The sequence below is a fragment of the Mytilus trossulus genome, chromosome 14 (assembly GCF_036588685.1).
Source record: "Mytilus trossulus isolate FHL-02 chromosome 14, PNRI_Mtr1.1.1.hap1, whole genome shotgun sequence".
Taxonomy (NCBI): domain Eukaryota; kingdom Metazoa; phylum Mollusca; class Bivalvia; order Mytilida; family Mytilidae; genus Mytilus; species Mytilus trossulus.
Genome location: NC_086386.1, coordinates 80954391 through 80978480, shown reverse-complemented (window position 1 = coordinate 80978480; position 24090 = coordinate 80954391). Strand labels below are relative to the sequence as shown.

Below are 24090 nucleotides of genomic sequence, written 5' to 3'. Positions count from 1 at the left end.
CACTTGTTGTATTAAGTTTGTTCTAAGAATACATTTCGTGTATATTAAAATGGTTCAAGTTAAAAATGGTTGGACCGTTTATGATATAAGAACTAACGATTAATGTTAAATTCATGATATGTAGTGTGTTTGCCAATAAAACAGCAATACACCTCAGTTCAAACGAAGAGAGTGCTTAGAAGGCATAGATAACCTTATCAATACAAACATTGTACATATAATTTACTTCACTTTTAATATCAATTGAAATAGGCATGTTACTTTATTTGACTTTTCTGTTGGTCATCGTATTTCTTAATTGTTCGGGTGCTTTTTCGTCTCTTTACAGTGTAAGGACTTCAGCGTTCCTGATGATAGACTACGCAAAAAATCCGTTTGGACACACGAAAATCAATGATGTGATATATTCATTTACGAAATTATGTGTTGTTATGTACAGACTCTGAACACGATTAAAGACTATTTACTAAAAGAAAGAGAGGGCTCCAGACAGTTACTTGATTGAAAAGTGACAAAACTATGAAGTCAAATAGTTTTTATTTGTCTTATTTGTATCCACATATTTGGATTGGTTATGCACTATGTCACTATATGATGACACTAAGGCCGTCGGGGATTTCTATTCCTGCAATGGCTGCGATAACCATGAGTCGTTGTTTTTGGTTCAGACGTAGTTGTAGGCACATGTGTAGTTGTTGTTAGTTCAGGCGTGGTTGTTATTGGTTCTGACGTAGTTGTTGGTTCAGGTGTGGTTGTTGTTAATTTAGGTGTAGTTGTTGTTGGTTCAGCAGTAGTGGTTGTTGTTGGTTCAGAAGTAGTTGTTGAAGGTTCTGGCGTGGTGGTTGTTGGTTCAGGGGTAGTTGTTGTTGGTTCAGGAGTAGTGGTTGTTGTTGGTTCAGAAGTAGCTGTTGAAGGTTCTGGCGTGGTGGTTGTTGGTTCAGGGGTAGTTGTTGTTGGTTCAGGAGTAGTTGTTGAAGGTTCTGGCGTGGTTGTTAGTTTTTGCGTGGTGGTTGTTGTTTCAGGAGTAATGGTTGTTCTTGGTTCAGGAGTAGTTGTTGAAGGTTCTGGTGTGGTTGTTGTTGGTTCAGGAGTAGTTGATGTTAGTTCTTCCGTGATTAGTGTAGGATTTGGACATCCAGAACTATTTGGGATAACGTCATTCGCACTACATGTTTTACCAGGTAACGGACACATTGAAGGTATATCACAGGATTTAGACGGTGGGGATGAGGCTGAAAACATATTTAAAATATTGATATTGCAGTAATGTTTTCATTTTCTTTTTGGCCACAAGTAATTATTTCAGCAATACATTTAAACGGTATGAAATACATGTACTATATTTTTTTAATATCATAATATGTGACAATTTTTGGTCGAACTAAATATTCATAATATGTGACGATGAAGTTAGCATGTATAATAAAAATTATTTTTCTGTTTCTTTTGGGGATTATTCCCTTCACTTGCTACAGTTGCATTGACAGACATTTACACGATAAACATTCCGATTGTTGTTTAAACAATAAAGCTTTCTTCAAAACTGGCGAATACTGAGGGAGATGAGCTACTCTAGTTGGGTATTGTTTCGTCGTCTGAATTTATGAATTAAAACAGAAATGTCTTTACTTACCAGGTGATCCTAGAGCTGCAAAGTAAAACAGTTATTATTTGGCAAACAATGATCATTATACAAAGATACAAAAGATAACAAGATACCAGGATAATCACTCAGCCAAACAACTATCATTATACAAAGATAACAAGATAACAAGATACCATAACTATCACTCAGCCAAACAATGATCACTATACAAACATGCAAAGATAACAAGATACCGGGATTATCACTCAGCCAAACAATGATCACTATACAAACATGCAAAGATAACAAGATACCAGGATTATTACTCAGCCAAACAATCATGATTATACAAATAAACAAAGATAACAAGATACCATAATTATTACTCAGCCAAACAACGATCATTATACAAAGATATAAAGATAACAAGGTATCATGCAGGCTTACTACTCGGCCAAACACTCATATGATAAGTCTGCGTTAGACTTACAATAACAGCATCAACAAAATTGCAACACACATACATTGCTTTTCAACACACATACATTGCAACAAACATACATTGCTTTTTAACACACTTACATTTCTTTTCAACACACACACATTGCTACACACATACATTGCTCTATATATACATTGATTAACATTTATAATCGAGGCCATTTTATTTGGATCCCCAAAACTTAATTCAAAATAACTAATTTTATTTATATCAATAAGGCCGTTAGTTTTCTCGCTTGAATTGTTTTACATTGTCTTATCAGGGCTTTTTATAGCTGACTATGCGGTATTGGCTTTGCTCATTTTTGAAGGCCGTACGGTGACTCAGTTGTCTCAATGGCAATCATACTACATCTTCTTTATATAAGAAGCGAATCAAATCAATAAATACAGAGGTGTTAATACAGCACAAAAAGATTTTCCATCAGACCACAAAAGTGAGAGAAAAAAGTATATATGTTAAAGTATATAGCTGAAATTAGGAATAACATGGAGTTCCTGATGCAGTAAGTTAATCAAGGTAATTCCTGAAACTGCCTAGTTATAACCAGTAATGAATTATTTTTCAATGAAATTTTACACCTATTTTCTAACTGTTTTAATTAATTGTATTGACTTTGCTGATATTCGTAAGAAGCATTTCAATGTCAATAATATGTATTATTTATTTAATAATGTTCCATTTACCAATATTGTTGCTTTTTTAAAAGAAATTGGAATTTATTATAGAATATAAAATTGTTATTATATTTAAATCGATTTTAATTTTTATCACGTTATTTTACTTTTGATTTTTATTTGTATATACTCAATTTGCTTTAGTCAAGAATTTTAGTATATTGAAGGACCTTTTGTCTTATTTTAAAAATATGCTTTAAATTGTAAAAATAGTCGAATTAGCTCTCGCCGCGATATAGCCTTTTTGTGCTAATGCGGCGTAAAGCAACCAACAATCAATCAATCAATCAATCTAACTGTTAAAACAATTTTCTAATACGATCAGATGATAAATAAAAAGATCAGTGCGTATTTTTTAAAAGTGATCATCCTTAAATGTAATTTTTTTGATCCTGTGGCACTAGCTACGAGATATACAAAAGAATTAAATATTATATTTTATTGTTAGATTCTTAATAAAAGTGATAAAGTAAAATTACAGCCAATTTGGTTCAATTTTGTCAAAATAAAACTAAGAAAATTGGCTGATGGCTATTTACTTGTAAGTGAATTAAATGCTCATTAAATCCGTATGTATTTGACCTTCAATGTAACCCCTAAACTGGAGATGGGTTCCGCATACATTCAGCTATTTAAAGGAAAGGAATGTCAACAGTTTAGTAAAACAAAAGGGATGAATCGTTTGGTTGACTCTTTCGATAGACCAAAAATATTATTCTTTTACAGGTAAAAGAGACAATACACATACTTTTAAACGTATAATTTGAAATCAAATAGACCTACAAAAATTCAATTGCGTGTGAACACTATCTGTTTATATTCATATGTGTGTTTATATCTGGTTTAGTGACCGTCGGCAGTCTTTCGAAGTCATGTTGATTATGAAAGTTTGATACATATCATTTATTGTTTATTTAAGAGTTATTGTAAGTTGACTATAAGTTTAAGTATATTATAAATGAAGTATGTGAATTTAAGTCGAATCGGGGAACATGAATTTGACAGCTTCACATGTAATGCCTCTTTAAACTGTCTCAAACAAGTTTGTTGAAAAAGGGCGACGAGAAAGAAACAAATATTTACAGAGGAGTTGTTTAAATTGTACACTGAAAAATGTGATAGTAACTCAGTTTTATTGCCAAATGAGAAGCTAAAGACTATCATCAGCAGATTACAAATATAATCCGTAAAACTATCATCAGCAGATTACAAATATAATCCGTAAAACTATCATCAGCAGATTACAAATATAATCCGTTAAACTGTCCTTACCTTTAGCTTCAGCAGTGGCAACTGGCCTTTTACAAACTTCACATATATCTGTAAATTCTCCTCTTTTGTTGACAAACGTTTTGGTTTCTAAACGATAAAGAACGTTTAGTTATGGAGTGCTTAATGCATTTATATCATAGTAGTTATCTTAATTGCTGTCCAAACGAATAGCATAGCCAGTTCGGGATTGATTTAAAGTAAAAGACCCCTTGATTTAAAGTAAAAGACCCCTGTCGGTTGTTGAAGAGTATACACGTTAATTTCAGTTATTTTTTTATTATCGGGCTTGCGTCTTATTGAAGTGGCCTCGGCAATTATTATCCCTGTGGCGCAATGAAATAACTGGAACGATGTATGTAAAAATTGTGCATCACGTCATAACTGCTGATACTTGGTGGATCGAATCACAATAATAGATATTTTACCGTTATTGACAAACACATGTATGTAAACTCCTCATAGATACCAGGACTAAATTTAGTATATACACCAGACGCGCGTTTCGACTACAAAAGACTCATCAGTGACGCTCGAGTTTAAAAAAAAGTAAAAAAGGCTAAATAAAGTTCGAAATTGAAGAGAATTGAGGACCAAAATTCCTAAAAGTTTTGCCAAAAAAACAACTAAGGTAATCTATGACTGAATGTATTGAATTGTATTTGAATGTTTGTATTGATATCATAAACAAATAAGACAAGGTATAGAAATGCCAGAAACATTCTTACAAAGTGTATTGAGTTCATTAGAAAGTTACAACTTACCACTTGATCCAAATGTAAACATTAAAGGAGCACTTTGAAGATTGTAAAAGATCGGGAAACATGCGAAGTCTTCAGAACCCTGTACTCTGAAAAAATATCAATATCAGTTTGATCGTTGCTAAAGATCAATAATAATTCATTTCTCTTCCAAAAGATCACTTTGCATACACAGCTACTTTTGCATAGGTACTATGTCTGTACCAAAAATCTGTAGTACTGGAAATCTACTTTTTATATTCAGTACTATTTTGTTACTCTAAAATTATTGTCATATTTAGGTACCTGTATTTGACAGTACTTGATTTGAACTTGAAAATTTAAGTACTACATATTTTTGGTTACAACGTTACATTTTTAGCATTTTCATAGTATGTCTTTATCAGATCTCTTAAAATTACGATTTTCGAACATGGAATATTGTGATCGCTTTTCGTTTTATTTCTGTTCCAAAATTTTAACATCAATTCTCTGTAAAAATAGACCAAATATGACAAATTTTGGCCAGATTATTTTTTTTCGATTACTTTTTTTTAAGTTGAAATGGTCCAAAGCTAACAGTCTAATTAAAAAAAAATAATAAAAAAAATCTGAATAGTCTGGTTGCCATGGAAACCACGTGACATCATATGTATATATTAGTATAGCAAGGAGAAATGGCTAACATTGTATTTTATGGTGAAAATGGGATAAAGCATATAATTTTTTGTTATTTTCATGGGTATAAGAGAAGATTTCAATCATTTAAACTGCTAACTGACAAATTTAAAAAAAAAAAACAATTATTTGGTACATCAGATGGTCCACTTAACACAAAAATCGGCATGATTTTGGCCGATTTTTGTCATTTTTTACACCTGATTTTACCGAAAACGCAGAAATCCTCACATAAAAGACTATAACATATAAAATTGTGGATGTTTTGTCAACAAAATGCTGCAAAAAAAATCTTGGGGAAATGTTGCAGAAAGTTGCCAATAGTGGAATATTAGTCATTGCAATTTACCCTGAGACTCCCCCTTTTTTAGGTTCTATTTGTAAATAAATATTTCATATGAATATTTTCATGATAAAATAGTCCTTTCTTATGGAAACAAATATTTTTAGATGTATTGAGAGTAATTATATCATATTACATATGCCAGCAATTAAGAATTTCATGCTCAAACTAATCTGGATGTAATTTAAAAAAAATGAGTTATTTCCCCTTTTTGAACATCTTCGATCAAGAGATAGAAAACAAAACTTTGCCCTGTAATTTTCAGATGAATTGGACAACCGGTTGTTTGGTTGCTGCCTCTGAATTGGTAACTTTTAGGAGATTTTTCTGTTTTTGGTTATAATCTTGAATATTATTATAAATAGAGATAATTTGTAAACAGCAATTATGTTCAGCATAGTAAGATCTACAAATAAGTCTGATGACTGAAATGGTCAGTTGACCCCGTAAGGAGTTATTGCCCTTTATAGTCATTTTTTCAATTTTTTCTAAATTTTTGTAACCTTATACAAAAATCTTCTCCTCTGAAACTACTAGGCAAAATTAAACCAATCTAAGCCACAATCATTATTAGGGTATCTAGTTTAAACGTGTCTATGGTGACCCAGCCAATCAACAAAGATGGGGCTAAAAATAGAACATAGAGGTAAAATGTAGATTTTGGCTTATAACTCTGAAATCAAAGCATTGTGAGAAAATCTGACAGAATTAAATTGTTCATCAAGTCAATTTCTTTCTGCCCTGAAATTTTCAGATGAATTGGTTAACTGGTTGTTGGGTTGGTGCCCTCCCCCTCCAATTTGTAATGTTTAAAGAAATTTTGCCGTTTGTGGTTATACTTTATAGATAGAGCTAAAACTGTAAAAAGCAATAATGTTCAGCAGAGTAATACGTCAACATGACCAAAATGGTCAGTTGATCCCTTTAGGAGTTATTGTCCTTTATAGTCAATTTGTAACAATTTCAATGAATTTGGTAATTTTTTGTAAATTTTTACAAAATATTTTCCTTTGTAACTAAAGGGTCAAGTTTATTATAGAAAGAGAAAATTGTAAGTAGTAAGAATGTTCAGTAAAGTAAGATCTACAAACACATCGATATCACCAACATACAATTTTGTCATGAATCCATCTGTGTCCTTTGTTTTATATGTACACAAGGTGAGCGACACAGGCTCTTTATAGTAAGAGCCTCTCGTTCTTATTATTGTTTATAAAATATATTGTTTAAAAACATTTTTACAACTGTATCATGTGTAAGGTACATATAAATTGATGTGAAACTAAATGGGTACTGACTCAAACCTCCAATACAAAATGAGTTATAGTTCAAGCAATTTAAAGTTAACAAATTTATTAAAAAAAACGTGAATGCATACAGAACTTATCATGTTGGGCCAAAGACAATAAGTATCTATAAAGGCAATTAGCAATTATCTATATGTATAACAACAACAAAAAACACATTAAAAAAATACGAAAACCTTTTTTCTTTTAAAAATAATTTAAGTTTGAACACGAAAGAACACCAGTAGCACTGACACTGATACTTATTAAAGAAGAGAGACGAAAGATACCAAAAGGACAGTCAAACTCATAAATCTAAAACAAACTGACAACGCCATGGTAAAAATGAAAAAGACAAACAGACAAACAATAGTAAAAATGACACAACATGGGAAACTAAAGAATAAACAACACAAACCCCAATAAAAACTAGGGGTGATCTCAGGTGCTCCGGAAGGGTAACAGATCCTGCTCCACATGTGGCACCCGTCGTGTTGCATATGTGATAACAAATCTGGTAAATTTTCTGACGTTACGCGCGATGTTCGTGCCTATAAGCGTAACAGACGTTATCGCTAAAATCGGACGTTTTTCATGGATTTGGATCTAAAGTTAATGTACTTGTCTGGTTAGGGGAAGGGTTTGGATCCCGCTAACATGTTTAACTCTGCCACATTATGTATGAATGTGCCTGTCCCAAGTCAGGAGCCCGTAATTCAGTGGTTGTCGTTTGTTTATGTGTTACATATTTGTTTTCCGTTCATTTAAAAATAAATACGGCTCTTAGTTTTCCCGTTTGACTTTGTCATTGTAGGGCATTTTATAGCTGACTATGCGGTATGGGCTTTACTCATTGTTGAAGGCTGTTATGTGACATATAATTGTTAATTGCTGTGTTATTTTGGTCTCTTGTGAACAGTTAATTGTCTCATTGGCAATCATACCACATCTTCTGTGGGGCCCAAATAGCGGCTTCAGTTGTTTTCGACAACTGTCGGTCTGATCGCCTTATACTTCAAATGGTATTATTTATGAAGTCTTTGTAATTACCAACCAATCAGTTTTCACAAAAATAACATGACAGGTACCTTACTGTCAATTAAGCATCGTCAAAAGAAGAAAAAGACCTTAAAAGAGACTTTTAGTATTAGGAACGAATTCAAAAGATATTGTGTCACGATCTATACTCTCGACATATCTAAATGTTCGGCGCTTACAATAAAGTAATTTAGTGCCGTTCAAATGTTTCCCGCAATAAAAATAAATTGCCGCAGATTGTAATACTTGAATCTTTAAAAAAAAAAAACGGCTGCGTCCTAAAGTCCCTTTCAAGTATTATTTCGAAACTTTGAAAATTTTAGGACCGTGTGTCAGTTTAGTAACATTCAAAAACAATTTCGTGACTTTTACTGAACCATTTAGTAATTACACATATTATCCGGTCCAGTGCATTTTCTAACAAGTGCAAGTTTTTTCTTAGCTTTCACAATAATATATTCATATCGTTCCAAAGATACATCAGGAGCATTATCCGAAACATATTTTGTCCGTAACTTTTAAAGAAGCCTCTTTATTGCTATAAGATAAAAACACAAAAGATATGCTCGTACAAATACCCACCCAAGTTTTACTCGTTTTACACAATAACAAAAAGAATCCGAAAAATCAGTAACATATAGATAAATTAAATCGTAGTTAAAAAAAGTCCGAGCTCTCTGTTTATGTAGTTATACAACACATGCTCCGACAATCGACTAAGTTGTGTGCTTGTTCTGTAAGTTTTTATGGCACTGTTGTTTTGGCTATTCGAAACGACGTCAGGTTGACGCCGTTAGAAATTTAATGCGTGCGACATCTTTTTTCAGAAAACATACAAAAAACATAAACGGTACGAACATTGCGCGTAACGTCTCTAATTCGGTAGGTCACATTCATGAAAGGGAAGGGGATAAAATTAGCATCTGCCTTAAGAACACTTCATCCAAAAATTACGGTTTTTCAACAAAGGTGAAGTATCTTGTCCTCTAACCTTTACTTTAAACTGAATTGATGAAAAAATATCTTCAGTCTAAATGCAAATAAATTGATTCTCAAACTCCCCAATTTTTAACATAAAACCAAAAATTTTCCAAAAATATAACGAACCTAGTAATGAACCCATTTTGTTGATTTCTGTATTTAAAGAAAATCATTTGAAGTATCCATACCAAAATTCTTTGATTTTAGTGCCTCTCTATTTCTAATTTTTTCTGCAAAAAAAAAAAAAAAAAAAAAAAAAAATGTTAATATCCCCCCCCCCCCCCTCCCCTCTTTTTTAAGGTTTACATTAAGGTTTGTTATTGTCAACCAACCATATGTCAGTCATTTGAACAAACATTTATAACAAACACCAACCTCAATATAACATGTTAGTTGGTTTATATGGTTGAAATTGTCTAGTATGATAGCAAACATATGAAAAATTGGCCTACATGAACAGTTTACACCCCAAATATGACCCAATTTGAATTATCCGCCATTTTTTCAAAATATATTTTCCCCAGAGATATTTTTTCATGAATGATTAGCTAAATACCTCATCTTTAAGCGTAGTGAGTCATGTTTCGGCTATATTTCTGCCAAAAAAATATTTTAGGGACTAAATTTGGTAGAATTTTACACTTTTTGCCTTAGATCCACAGTACCTAAAATAGCTTTTAGCTATGCTGTATTTCACCGTAAATGAATTACTTTGATGAATATATTTTTATAAAGCATATTCTGCTGTTCATTTAATGCTAAACTTTGTAAAGCTATCTGCCATAATAAATGAGCTGTTCATAATTGAAATTTGGTCATTTTGAGGTAATTTTTTCTTGGTTGCTAAGGAAATTTATGTTCCTTAGCAACCGACAAGAAGGACTGGGATGATTAAGATTTTAAACTAATTTTTATGAATAATGTAACTAACTTTGATGTTAGAGGTAGTTTTTCTAAAACATTATTTTTTTATGTGGCCAGCTGTTGGTTGATGCATACAGAGAATTGATGTTAAGTTCTAATCAAGTACTGTAAAATACAGGTACGTTAATAGTACAATAATTTTAAAGTAAAGAAATAGTACTTAATATCCAAAGTAAATTTTCAGTACTACAGATTTAAAGTACAAAAATACATGAAATAGTACCTATGCAAAATTGGTTGTGTATCATTTCAATTGATATCAACATTGTTTAAAGGGGTACATAACAATTTGACTTGAATGGATTTAACTCATATAAATATTTGTTTTCCTCTTACCATTTGACCGAAATATTTACGTTTAAGTAACTTCCTTCCCTAGGGTGTTTTGTACTCCATTGAATTATGATTCTGTCGGCCGATCATGTAATTAATACGCAAACACATATTTTCCTATTCAGTTTCTTCTAACATATCTATCTAAGTTTAAAAGCGTTGATTATTTAAATCGCACATAGGTAAATCTTCGATAACAAACATTATTCTCTCAAACAATACAGAGTGATATCATCTTATGAATATACTACTTAAGTAATGAGAATTAAAAAAAAACAATTATATTTGAGGTTCCAATGACGATACACTTGATTCTAAATTCGACAAGTATTCTTTGTTCGACAATTATTCCCGATTTGACAATTATTCTTAGTTCGATATTGATAATTTCAAAGTGATGCTAGATTTCAAATTCTAAAACAACTTCAATTATCAAGGAAAAAGAAAAAAACACCAGCCAAGATGAGAAGGCCAGTACTATGCATGAGGGAGAGACGTTCTATGATTCCAAAACGATTACCCAGTTTTAAAACAACACATTTCAATGCAACGTTTCCATAGTTGCATGCAAACACAAAAACATGGCTGAATAAATGGTGTTATCCTCGGAAACTGTAATTAATAACATAACGGACAACAAGGAAGCGTTCTGTTATTTATGTTAAAGAACTGTAATTAATAATATACCGAACAACAAGGAAGCGTTCTGTTATTTATGTTAAAGAACTGTAATTAATAACATAACGGACAACAAGGAAGCGTTCTGTTATTTATGTTAAAGAGCTGTAATTAATAACATACTAATCACATACCGGACAAAAAGGAAGCGTTCTTCTGTTATTCATGTTAAAGAACTGTAATTAATAACATACCGGAAAACAAGGAAGCTTTGTGTTTTTCATGTTAAAGAGCTGTAATTAATAACATAACGGACAACAAGGAAGCGTTCTGTTATTTATGTTAAAGAACTGTAATTAATAACATACCGGGCAACAAGGAAGCGTTCTGTTATTTATGTAAAAAAACTGTAATAAATAACATACCGGACAACAAGGAAGCGTTCTGTTATTTGTGTTAAAGAACTGTTATTAATAACATACCGGACAATAAGGAAGCGTTCTGTTATTTGATGACACAGCCATGTTTGAGATAATCCACTGCTCGTCGTGAAAATACTTGTTTGACAATCAGTGTTAAACTGCCAATTACCAGTATTTAAACCCAAAATAGAAATTGAAAATGTTTGGTTCGTCCATGGACTTGGAAAGTTACACGGAAATTCCGTCACAGCTGAAATAGAGGAAAGATAATTCAACGCAATGTGAATGTGAATATAAAAAAGATGTGCGATGATTGCCGATGAGACAACTGTCAACAAAAAACCAAAATAGCACAGAAATTAACAACTTTATGTCACTGTATGGCCTTCAACAATGAGCAAAGTCCATACCGCATAGTCAGCTATAAAAGGCCCCGAAATGACAATGTAGAACAATTGAAACGAGAAAACTATCGGCGTTATTTATATGAAACTAGAGGCTCTAAAGAGCCGGTGTCGCTCACCTTGGTCTATGTGAATATTAAACATAGGAAGCAGATGGATTCATGACCAAAAATTGAGTTTTGGTGATGGTAATATGTTTGTACATCTTACTTTGGCAGCAACCCAACAACGGGTTCTCTGATTCATCTGAAAATTTCAGGGCAGGTAGATCTTGACCTGATAAATAATTTTACCCCCATGTCAGGCTTTGGTTTTTGAGTTTAAATCCAAAAACTGCATTTTACCCCTATGTTCTATTTTTAGCCATGGCGGCCATCTTGGTTGGTTTGGCGGGTCACGCCACACATTTTTAAAACTAGATAACCCAATGATGATTGTTGCCAAGTTTGGTTAAATTTGGCCCAGTAGTTTCAGAGGAGAAGTTTTTTGTAAAAGTTAACGACGACGACGACGGACGATGGACGATGGACGCCAAGTGATGAGAAAAGCTCACTTGGCCCTTCGGGCCAGGTGAGCTAAAAAAATGAATGAAATAAAATATATAACACATAAACAAACGACAACCACTGAATAACAGGCTACTGACTTGGGACAGGCACATAGTTACATATATGTTAGCGCGATCCCACCGTATCTGAATACAAAATATAAGGTGTATTATCCATCTTCACTAGGAATTCGAACATAATCATGCTAAAAGTAAGAATATGGACATCATAATATTGGATTCGGCAATAGACATTATCAAGACAACTCCACCATACACATGATACAGTAGCTGTATCCAAAATGTATATAAAAAAAAAAATCATAACATTCAAACTTTTCTTGTCTTGTCTTTCTGATAGCTTTATTCAAAACAATGAACAAAATTATGAAACAAATATTTTACCTCGGGATTTTCAGTAACGTTTGACTTACACTGACAGCTAAGTATTGTCTATTTATATAATTTTATATAAAAATAAATTCAAAACCTTTAACATCTGTTTTTAGTAAAACATATTGTATTTTAATTGAAATCAAGGGCACACATGCTTTCAGTATCAAAATTCTAATTAATACTTATATTACTATTTCTTGTTTAACATACACGTCTAAAAATAAACTACAAAAAAAGGGAAAACGAATATCAAAGAAGTAATATGTAACACGTTGTAACTAATGAGAAATATACCAAACTGTTAAAAAAGACAAACACAAGAAATATTCATGAAAAGCACAAGGTTTATGAAATTCTGTAATGTATTCAATCGCAGGATGAACGCCTACATACTGATTGAAATTCCTTATAATATCTTTCATTTGATCTTCAACAATGAAATATAATTTTAAATAAAACAAATTAAGATATGTTATTAAAACACAATGTTGAATGAAATGCTTATTAATCAATAAATCGCTATGACTCAAGACTCCATATACACTAAATAGCGTTCTCGTTGGAACTTAAAAAGCATATCTTTTAAAAACATATATTAAATCTTAACTTCTTGTTCACCAGCCTAGTAGTCAGCACTTCGGTGTTGACATGAATATCAATTATATGGTCATTTTTACAAATTTTCTGTTAAACAGAACTTCGAATTTTTCGAAAAACTAAGGATTTTCTTACCCCCAGGAGTAGATTACCTTAGCCGTTTTTGGCACAAATTTTTGAAATTTTGGGTCCCTTATGCTCTACAACTTTGTATTTGTTAGGCTTTTTACTGTTTTGATCTGAGCGTCACTGATGAGTCTAATGTAGACGAAACGCGCGTCTGGCGTATTAAATTATAATCCTAGTACCTTTGATAACTATATACAATCAAATCATTTATGAGACATTTTACAAACATTGTTGTCCGAATTCAGAAATATTTTAATAATGTTTTAAAAGTATCATAAAAATGTTTTGAAAATATGTTAAAGGCATACATTTTTGAGAAATTTCTGTAATATTTTTTTAACCTTTGTTTTGTCAAGGTAACATTTCACTTGCTATAATAATGTGCATAACATAACTATCATTGTCCAGAAATATTCTTATTTACATTGCAAACAAACGTAAAGTGTTGAAAAAAGTAAAGACTTGCGAAAAACTAACAAAGTGTGAGGGAATATTTGAAGACAAAAATACATCCCTCGGTTTCATCCCCCTACCAAAACTGTCCGAATTGAGCTGTATACTGAAGAAAAAAATAGAACAAAAAGGTTTAATAATTTACTATAAGATTTAAGAAAAATATAAATATATAATAACGTAATCCTGTAATATCCTGACATAACATGGTTATCAAATGGTTTCATACGGCAAACTTGTTCGAATTTTCGGCACGTTTTTTTGGTTTTTGTTTGGAAGAGCAACTCTTTAGAAGCCTTCTCTCAATTTCAATAGCATTTCATCGTCTTTTGTGAATCTGTTGCCCTCCTTCAGAATAATTGCAGCCGGGGACACAACAATTAATAAAAAAAAAAGAAAGCTGTAAACACAGCTGTAAAAGACTGAATGTATCTACGAACAAAAAGTTGTTATCTATGTCTAACACTATGTTGGAATTGAGAACCTAAAGTTCCACAAGAAACTAGTGCTAAGATACTTTTTGATGTAACTATCATTACTTCTGTCTGATATTCATTGTGTAATGGATGTCAATCACTGCAGATTTATATGATTATAACTGTATTTTTCTGAATATGGGATGCAATATAAAACGTATAAATTGTATTATTTTCGACAAGTAGAGACCACATAACGTAGAAAGCGATCGTAATGGTACGGACTCATTAAAAATGTGCTGAACCCATGCTAAAGAGCAAGTTAAAAAAAATACTAATTGATAAATGTATAACATTTCAAATAAAAATAAAGAACACACTCATTTATGTAAAATAAAATAAGGAAAAACGATTATTACAAATGTGTCGAGCTGAATAAGACTTATGCAGATCAAAAACTTTATTTAAAATCAAAATCAATTTACTAGTTACGCTAAAAATACAAAAAAAAATGTATCTGCTTTTGTTGATATAATATCCACTTTTTTCAAAGTAATTAAGTACTTGAGGAAAAAAAACATTTACACAAACGTGTCAATTTCATAAAAAAAAAGAATTCTTACCTGAAGCTATTGTAAAAACCAGAAACGTCAAATAAATCATGGTGTGTTGTGAGATTATTGTTCGTAACTCAGAATGGTACATCTGCCTCCTTCCTATTCAAATAAATAAACTATATTGCTGATTGGTTTCAAGAATTGATATCGATTTACGATTTCTCTGACGTGTCCTATGGTAAAAATACATTGTGTGTAATATACTATTAAAACATTTGTGTAATGGTTGTGGCCTGTAATGTATGTCTTGCATGTATAGATAGGTCTCGAATTACACTTCACAGGGTATTATTCGATTGATTAATTGATTGCTGGTTGCTTTACGTCCAGTTGCAAATATTTTATGCATGTTCAGAACGAAGTAGTGTGATACGAATATCTGCAATAGTTTGATTGGCTTGTCCAGTAGTAGCTTGAGTCTGGTGATGGAGGAAGATGGATGCATTATCCCTTTTTTTCTAAATAAAAGAACAAATGTGTAAGACAGTCATTTGAAGATCAAAATCAGTTCTGTATTTAATTGTTCAATTATCGTTATGCAAATTTTGTAACACAAAAAGGTAAACATAGTCCCTCGAAAGCGGCTTGGTCTAATTTAACTGTCCCTCATCTAAATCCTAACGCAATCATTGTATAAGGTCATGTGTTGCGTTCAAATCATTTGTCTGAATTGGTCAGTTTCTTAATGTTGAATTGGTGTAATCTAATTACATAATACAAATAAAGAGGATAGTTCCACTACAGCAATTCAATCTCATTTAACTGTAACATTTCTCAACTATTAGGCAGTCATTTAATAAGGCAGTAGATTGTTATTATCGCAACAAAATAATATAGGACATCTATTTTAAACATCATTTCAACAGTTTTTATTATTTTTGCAGGAACATAGTATTTCCAATCATGCAATTTAATTCAATTCAAATCTTTATTGCCATGATTCTCGTTTCTCGTTTTTTTATATAGATAAGACCGTTGGTTTTCCTGTTTGAATGGTTTTACACTAGTAATTTTGGGGCCCTTTATAGCTTTTTGTTCGGTGTGAGCCAAGGCTTCGCGTCTTTGAAGGCCGTACATTGACCCATAATGGTTTACTTTTTTAAAATTGTCATTTGGATGGAGAGTTGTCTAATTGGCACTCACACAACATCTTCCTATATCAATATATTTATAGTATGTATAGTATGTGACACAACATAACAAACTAAAAATTAAAGATATCAACAAGATCATTAATCTATACAATTAAAGTAAATATTATAAGAGTCCCCTGTATTCAGTTCAATAGACTGTTTTAAAAGGATCCTAGCTTATTTACCTGAATGTGTGAAATTTGGTTGAGTATGTATGTTATTTATCTAATATATGTCATTTAAATCTATAAAGTGGATATATATTCTCATTTATCAAAAAATCAAAATAAACTTTTCTATTATTATGGTTTCTATTACAATCTAAAAAGAAATGAATTTCAACTTCAATTTTTTTTTACAGTTTTTGCATAATCCTTCTTCTCTTGGTATTTTAATGTATCTTCCCTTTTCTATTAATAAATTATGGTCACTTAATCTAAATTTTGTTATCAGTTTTCTGAATTCAGGTTTTGAGCAAGTTAAATATTTTTCTTTTGTATTATTTATACTTACATGTTTATAAATAGTGAGTCTGCTGTTATCCTGTATATCTGATAGTTTATCATTTACTAGTTTTTAATAAAAATGCTTCAATTTTTTCTCTTATATTTTTAGTTATCTTCTGTGAGGAATATGTTTTCAAAGAGTCCAAATCCATACCAGTTTCTTCTGCTATATGTTTTACATATGATATATCTTCTAACATTGCATGCATTTGCTTAGTGAATCGTCTATAGCATACCGTAATATAATGTTCACTTACAACAATGCTTTGTTCTTTAATTGCTACAGATTGAATATGGGTTTTTTTTTCTATTAAAAATGTCAGGCTTTTTTGCGGTGTATTAAGATGAGCACATATATATATATATCTATATGTCCATTGCAAACTCCTAGATATCGTTCGATTTAAAAGATGACAAAGCATATCAAAATTCATATTGTAGTAAGCTTGCACACTGAAAAGCTCAATATTCTCTTAACAACACTAACTTAATATTTATCTATTCACTTTTAAAGTTCACAAATATCATTCTCAATATTACAATGCTCCCGTCCTCTCCTCCTAATTTTCCCTTGCAAATCAGACTTATTACGGGTTTTTTCTTACATGGTCAACACAACGGTTACCACATGTAGAGCAAAACCTGCTTACCTTTCTGTATAAACCTGAGACCAATCCCAGGTTTTGGTGATGCTCAGGTTTAGTACTCGGATACTCGTTTGCTTGTTATACATCTTCAGATACATGAAGTTCTCTTCTAATTTCAACTCACTTAAGTTCTGTTGAAATATCCCCTTCGTCGTACTAAATAAGATATATTAACAACACACGTATGTTTAATTTTATCATGAGATGACTAGTGGTACCAGCAACTTCCTTTCCTTACGATGGAATGTTTTCATGTGCACAACTTGTAAAAAAAAATAGAAAGGCAAACAGTCATTCGTCTGAAATTGTTGACCAGATCATATTTCTGAACAATAACAAAGTGACCTTTCGGTAGACCATACGCAACTGATTAGAGACATTTCTAACGGTGCTTGTACAGGGATTAACACTTTCCGGGATTAACAATTAACTTATAACAAGCCGCAAAAACTTACCTTTGTTTGTTAATCACGACTTTTATGTTATCGTAATTGGTATGAGATGTACATTTAAATTAATTTAATTACTCTGTATTTGAAACTTAACTATAATGGTTTAATTTACAATTTAAATATCGGCGAACATACGATAGTAACATTCAAACCCAAAAGTGAGGAAAAATAACTGACAACGTCATGGTTAAAGTACAAATTCAAGTAAGTTGAATTCCAATATTGTTGTTAACAAATTTATAGACAATTTGTATTATAATAATTACCAACCCCTCAGGAACAGATGATACATACATTGTCTTCTTTAAATTGTCGGACTTTTCATGCCAATATTCTTGATTTAAAATTGGAATATTGTTTTGGAACAAGTACACAAACAAATATTGCTATTATTTATAACATTAACGGTACCAATTTTTCTGCACCAGATGCGCATTTCGACAATACATGTCTCTTCAGTGATGCTCGTGGCCAAAATATGTAAAAATCCAAAGCTTATATAAAAGATGAAGAGCTATAATCCAAAAGGTACAAAAAGTATAGCAAAATCCGTGACAGAAATCAGAGCTTTATTATCATAGGTTATTGTAAAACGGCGGTCGTTAATTCATTGTTTAATTGAAACAAAGAAAACCAAAGTAGCAAGCTATGTTTGAAATACGTTTGTCTTTCGTTAACATGTTTAAGAAAGGGGATCTAAAATCTAAAATTTCAGATAGACGTTTAAGATTCATCTGCGAGTACTCGAGTATCATGACCGAGTATCCAAGTGTTAAATTTCAGATCTTTTGACATCCCTAATAAAATAGTTTTCAAAGGTACAGGTATCATAATTTAGTACGCCAGACGTGCGTTTCGTCTACATATATAAATATGACTAAATATGCATCGAAACGGATGTAATTAATCTGATTGATTATTGGTTGTTTAACGTCCAGTGGCAAATATGTCATGCATATTCTGGACGAGAACAAGTTTACAATAAATACAATAGGTAGGTTATTATAATAGAGGCTATCTAGGATGATGGTCGGACGAATTTGGACTGCCACTGGAAAATGAGAGTATATTGGATAGGGAAAGAAATTTTGCCTTACAACAGGCCACTGACGGGCCCTCAAAGAGTTGATATAAGGGTTCTCAAATTGCCACTCTCGTGACTGCGAACTTAATACACCCCGCACAGCCAAACGGACGCCCCACTTCGGCAAGCGTTTTACTACCCCAGTCACCCTTGGGTTGTACTTAACTTGAAAGTCGACATAGAAATATGATTAAAATGAACGAATTAATGATAGCAAACAAATTAGTATTCTATATATCATGCACCTTGTGTAAGAAAATCTACACTTGCAAAAGAGAATATTCAAATCGAATGTGTTTATGGAAATCACCACTTTTATTAAACAATGTTAAAAAATAATCTTACATTCAATCAAATTTCCCTTGTAATAAAGCAGTCAATGTTTTGGTCGACTGTTTGTAAACTTAAAACTTTTCTTTATATTATTGAAATCTTGATAAATGCTGAACATTTTTATTGGCGGCTGTCCATCTTTAATTTAATGTCAATGTATGTTAATTTCATTTTTTTTTCTCAGTTATATAACTACTCTGGAGCTCATAAAATGAGGCATTATAATCAACATAATTGTTATCGGAGATATATTATCTTATTTTTACCATTGTAATGACAAAGCAAACACAACATACCAATACACTTGCCCTAAGTGACCTTTCCCTTGAAAATCGATAAAGCGAAGGTTTGTTTTGGCAACATGATCCCATGGTAATGCTTATGTTTGTCTAATGTTGGGTCGTGCTTATCAACCAAAAATGCATACTTGTAATACCAACTTCAAAATATAAATATAAAAACATATCCAAATTTTGGTACTTATGGGTGGGAGAGGAAGGAACTTATCAAGAACCTTATCAACCCAAACAGGCAATATGTATTGCCCGACCAAGCATAGCCCTTAAACCAACCACCACTTGGATATTGAAAGAATGAGGATGTCTCGCATGTACTTCGGCCAAAGATATCAACCAATGAGGTTATACACATATCCTCAGAGATTGATATAAACTTGCATCATGTTCATGTTAAGTTATGGGCATAGAAAACTCTCTAGTTCATACAGCATATTTGCAGGCCAATCTCAAATTACACCACTAACAAGGCTTTCCCTTAAGGATTAATATTCCCTATACTCAAAACAAATTCAACTCTTTTTTAATATATTATTCCTTAATTACTTTCAAATACTATTAAACATTTAAAGATACATGTTCACAGTTCTTTATAAATAGTTAATTAATCAATAAATTCTCATGAATTTGACCACATAAGGACTTTTAAAAGTTGAGTTAAGGCAATAAACTCATATCAAAATGAATATTCATTATTTTGATAACATCTTCAGCATATGGGAAGCTTTTAAGCAAAGGGACTTAACCTCCGAGTGTAAACTATGCTGGCTTGTCTCCTTCTTTATTGTTGTTGAATCTAACACACTCTTTACTTCATAATCAGGAACATTACCAATTGTATTTCCACTCGATTTTTCACATGGCTGCTAAAAATGTATTAACCAATTTGTTTATTTGTACTAAGGACAGCATTAGTCACACTTTGAAAAGGAAACCATACCTTTGCCTACAATCCGCGTGGAAAACCACTTGGGAATCAGTGTTCATCGAACTGTAGACAAAGAAATTCAAATTATTTTTTTTTACCATACATGAAATTTTAATATACATTTGTATACAAAATCATTCAACGTTATATTCATTAGATAAAACAAAACAAAACTATTGCAACCGTTATTTGATCTCCCAAGACAAAAAGATTTCTGTGACATAATTCCACAAATCAATGTAATTAATACACATCTAATAGAAAACATCGAATTACGGGAAAAAAATAAGCATTCCTTTTAAATAGGTTCATTTGAACATAAAGCTGCTTCCATCACAGATGCCTTTAAGCATTTTCTGCCTTTCCCAACACAGACAATTTAGTGTAGTTTCAATATTTTCCCCATTAAGGTTTATGTACCCTTTCTGTAGCCATTTTTGTACGAATTTTTCAAACCTCAATTGTATCAAAGCTAAAAATATAATAAATAATAGAGACAGTCCATTTTGTACATATTCTAAGGGAAAACTTGATGCAAAGCATTATTTTTTACTGTTTCATTGCATTTGATAGAAAAAGAGGACTTTGTGGCAAATAAATCAAGATTTTTATAGAAAATCCACAGCCTTTAATACAGAGATTTTTGTTATAAAATTTGAAACATAAATTACTAACTTGATTTTCTATAATGTGCTAGTGTTTATCTTTTACAAAAAGTTCTAAGTAACCTGTAAATTCCAAAACACCTCGTGCTGAGTCACTAAAGTCGAGCGCACCCTATAAGGTGTACTTGATTTTGGCCATATTTATACTTTTCTTAACCAATAACTACATTTACAAACTTGTTTTAAGGAAATCAATGCTAGCACTGCATGTAATAATCCTATATCAATCAGTCATCATATTGCCAAATATGAGAGTACAACGATAAAGGCTGTGGATTTTCTATAAAAATCTTGATTTATTTGCCACAAAGTCCTCTTTTTCTATTAAATGCAATGGAACAGTAAAAAATAATGCTTTGCATCAAGTTCAAGTTTTCCCTTGGAATATGTACAAAATGGCCTATCTCTATTATTCATTATATCTGTAGTTTTGATACAATTGAAGTTTGAAAAGTTCGTACAAAAATGGCTACAGAAAGGTACATAAACCTTAATTATTTTCCTATTTTTAGAAATTAAAACATTACTTCAATTGCAATTTGTTCTCACCATATTCTGATTAGAAAAATCCTTTCCTTTTAAAAAGGTTGTTCGAACTCATTGACATAAATCATCGTGCAATGTCACATGACTTCTCCTATATTCACCAGTCAAATCTGTAGGTTACACCTGATGTACAATCAAACAGACCGCTGAACGCGGACCTCCATGATGACACCTTATTTATTATTCTCCTTTCAACTACGGGTTTCCAAAATGGCCACAGCCCCAGCTTCCACATATATTTTATATAGCGATAGCACTTTGTCCTGCGTTTAACCGGCGCACGGCAAAACAAATATCTGACCACCTGTGTTATATATATCACATGTACTTCCGCCAAAGATATCAAACAATGAGGTTATGTCAGGATCATGTCTAGATTGGCAAAGTTATGTATTTAAAAGAATATGGATAAAAGAATAAGAGAGTATTTAGACTATAACGAACTCTTCAGAATGGGCTTAGAAAGCAACGCTAGTGTATAGATCACATGTATACACTCTAATCAGTTTTACGAAAATGAAAAGCCGAATATTAGCCTACGTTGCTTTGCTTTGTTGACTCGCTAAGACATTTGATTCTTTTAACTATGACTTTTCAAAACTTCTCAGTATTGGTGATACAGGGAAATCTACAACGTTGTAAAATTGATTTACAAAAGCCTTAAAAGCTCTGTGAGAGTAGATGGACAAGCTACTGACTGGTTCTTTGTCAAACGTGGGTTTCGACAAGGTGATAGCCTAGCGCCCCTGTTATTTGCTGTTTTTAATAATGCCTTGTAGTTGATATCAAAAGTTATAATCTTTGGACTCATATTATTAATAATGAACAGTAAAGACTATTAATATGCTGATGATATTATCCTTCTAGCAGAGACTGACTGACTATACAAAATGATGGACGCTCAGTTTCGTAGCTCATACCGATATCTAGTCTTTAATGTTAGCGATCTGGCAACTTTGAAGAGGGCATTAAAGTATTCCAAGAAGCAGGAAGTAGAGCACTATGTGCAATTATTTCAAAGCATTTTAGTATGAAAGGCCTCAGCTTTCTAGTATTTATTTCAATACATACTGTAGTTACTATAAAAGACTATGCATCAGACGTGTAGGAATATAAAAATATAGACATTACTGATCATGACAAACTACAACATAGAGCAATAAGACCATTTTTGGGAGTCGGGAAACGTGTTGGTTAGATGTGCAACTAAGGCGTCAAATAAACATCATACGATTATGGTTGAGAATTGTAAGAATTCCAGAAAGCCAATTGCCGAAAAAGATATTTTAATGGGACAAACAAAAGAGACACAGGAGTAGCTGGTCATTTGAAGTGAAGTCAAATTTGAACAAATGTAATCTTTATACTATCAAGAAAATAGTACACTTGGACTTGGACTGAAAGCTTGTTCAGGCATTGTTAAGGAACGACTTACTTATATAGGTTCAGAGAAATGGAAAACCAATGTAAACGGGATGACAAAACATAGGACGCTGTGTCATTTCAAAGCTTTGCTTGGTGGCTTGTTGGTGGCTTGTTGGTGGCTTTACGTCGTATTAGCACAACAAGGCTATATCGCGTCGAATGCTAGTACGAATATTGTTTTACAATTTAAAGCATATTCTTAAAATCGAGACAAAAGGTCCTTCGATAAACTAAAATTCTAAATTAAAGCAAATTGATTATTTACAAATAAAAATTAACAGTAAGATAACGGATGAAAATTGTTTTAAATACAATAACATTTTTATATTTCATAGTATATTCCAACTTCTTTTAAGAATGTTTTAATGATTGTTGGTTGCTCTACGCCGCATTAACACAAAAAGGCTATATAAATCGCGGCGAGAGCAAATTCGAATATTTTTTACAATTTAAAACATATTTTCAAACAAGACAAAAAGTCCTTCAATAGACTAATAGACTGAGGCAAGGTGATTATTTACAAATAAAAATCAACAGTAAGATAACGTGATAAAAATTTAAAAAAAACGATTTAAATATAACTAAATTTTTATATGTTATAATAAATTCCAATTTCTTTTAAAAATGCAACAATATTTGTTAATGAAACATTATTAAATAAATCATACCTATTACTTATATTGAAATGCTTCTTACAAATGTCAGGCAAGTCAATACAATCAATTAAAGCATGTTTAATAGTATACTTGCATTTGCAAGGTATACATTGTGGTTTATCTTCATTTTTCAAAAGATACTCGTGTGTTATTCTCGTATGACCAATACGACATCTAGAAATAACGCACTGATCTTTTCTGCACATAACATTATTGAAAGGTTTGCCTAAATTAGGTTTTATTTCATGTAATTTATTATCATCTTCTTTACTCCATTCATTTTTCAATTTATTTAAAAATAATCATATTCTCTAATATTAGATTTGAAATCGGTATACGGTTTATCAAAGTTAGATAAAAGACCACCAAGGGCATTCTTTGCCTCAAGGTCACCAGCTGTGTTTCCAAGCATTCTAACACAAATCGAAATCCCTAGAAGTATATTTTTTTAAAGAAAAGTTTTT

At 31.8% G+C, this 24090-nt stretch overlaps 1 protein-coding gene across 1 annotated transcript; it reads right to left on the bottom strand.

Annotated features, from left to right (window-relative positions):
• Positions 1–489: 489 nt before the first annotated feature.
• LOC134698125 (integumentary mucin C.1-like) lies at positions 490–24038 on the bottom strand. Its single transcript, XM_063560415.1, has 4 exons — positions 23965–24038; positions 4798–4883; positions 1634–1648; positions 490–1232 (listed from the first exon to the last, which is right to left on the bottom strand). The coding sequence occupies exons 1-4, from the start codon at positions 24036–24038 to the stop codon at positions 601–603; spliced, it is 807 nt and encodes a 268-aa protein (XP_063416485.1). The 3' UTR covers positions 490–600.
• Positions 24039–24090: the final 52 nt, after the last annotated feature.

What these genes read in the sequence shown, in the direction of transcription:
- LOC134698125 (XM_063560415.1), bottom strand. Translation starts at nt 24,038, where the DNA reads ATGCTTGGAAACACAGCTGGTGACCTTGAGGCAAAGAATGCCCTTGGT. An exon ending in TTATCTAACTTTGATAAACC is followed by an intron (nt 4,884 to 23,964) that starts GTATACCGATTT and finishes ATATTTTTTCAG; the next exon opens with AGTACAGGGTTCTGAAGACT.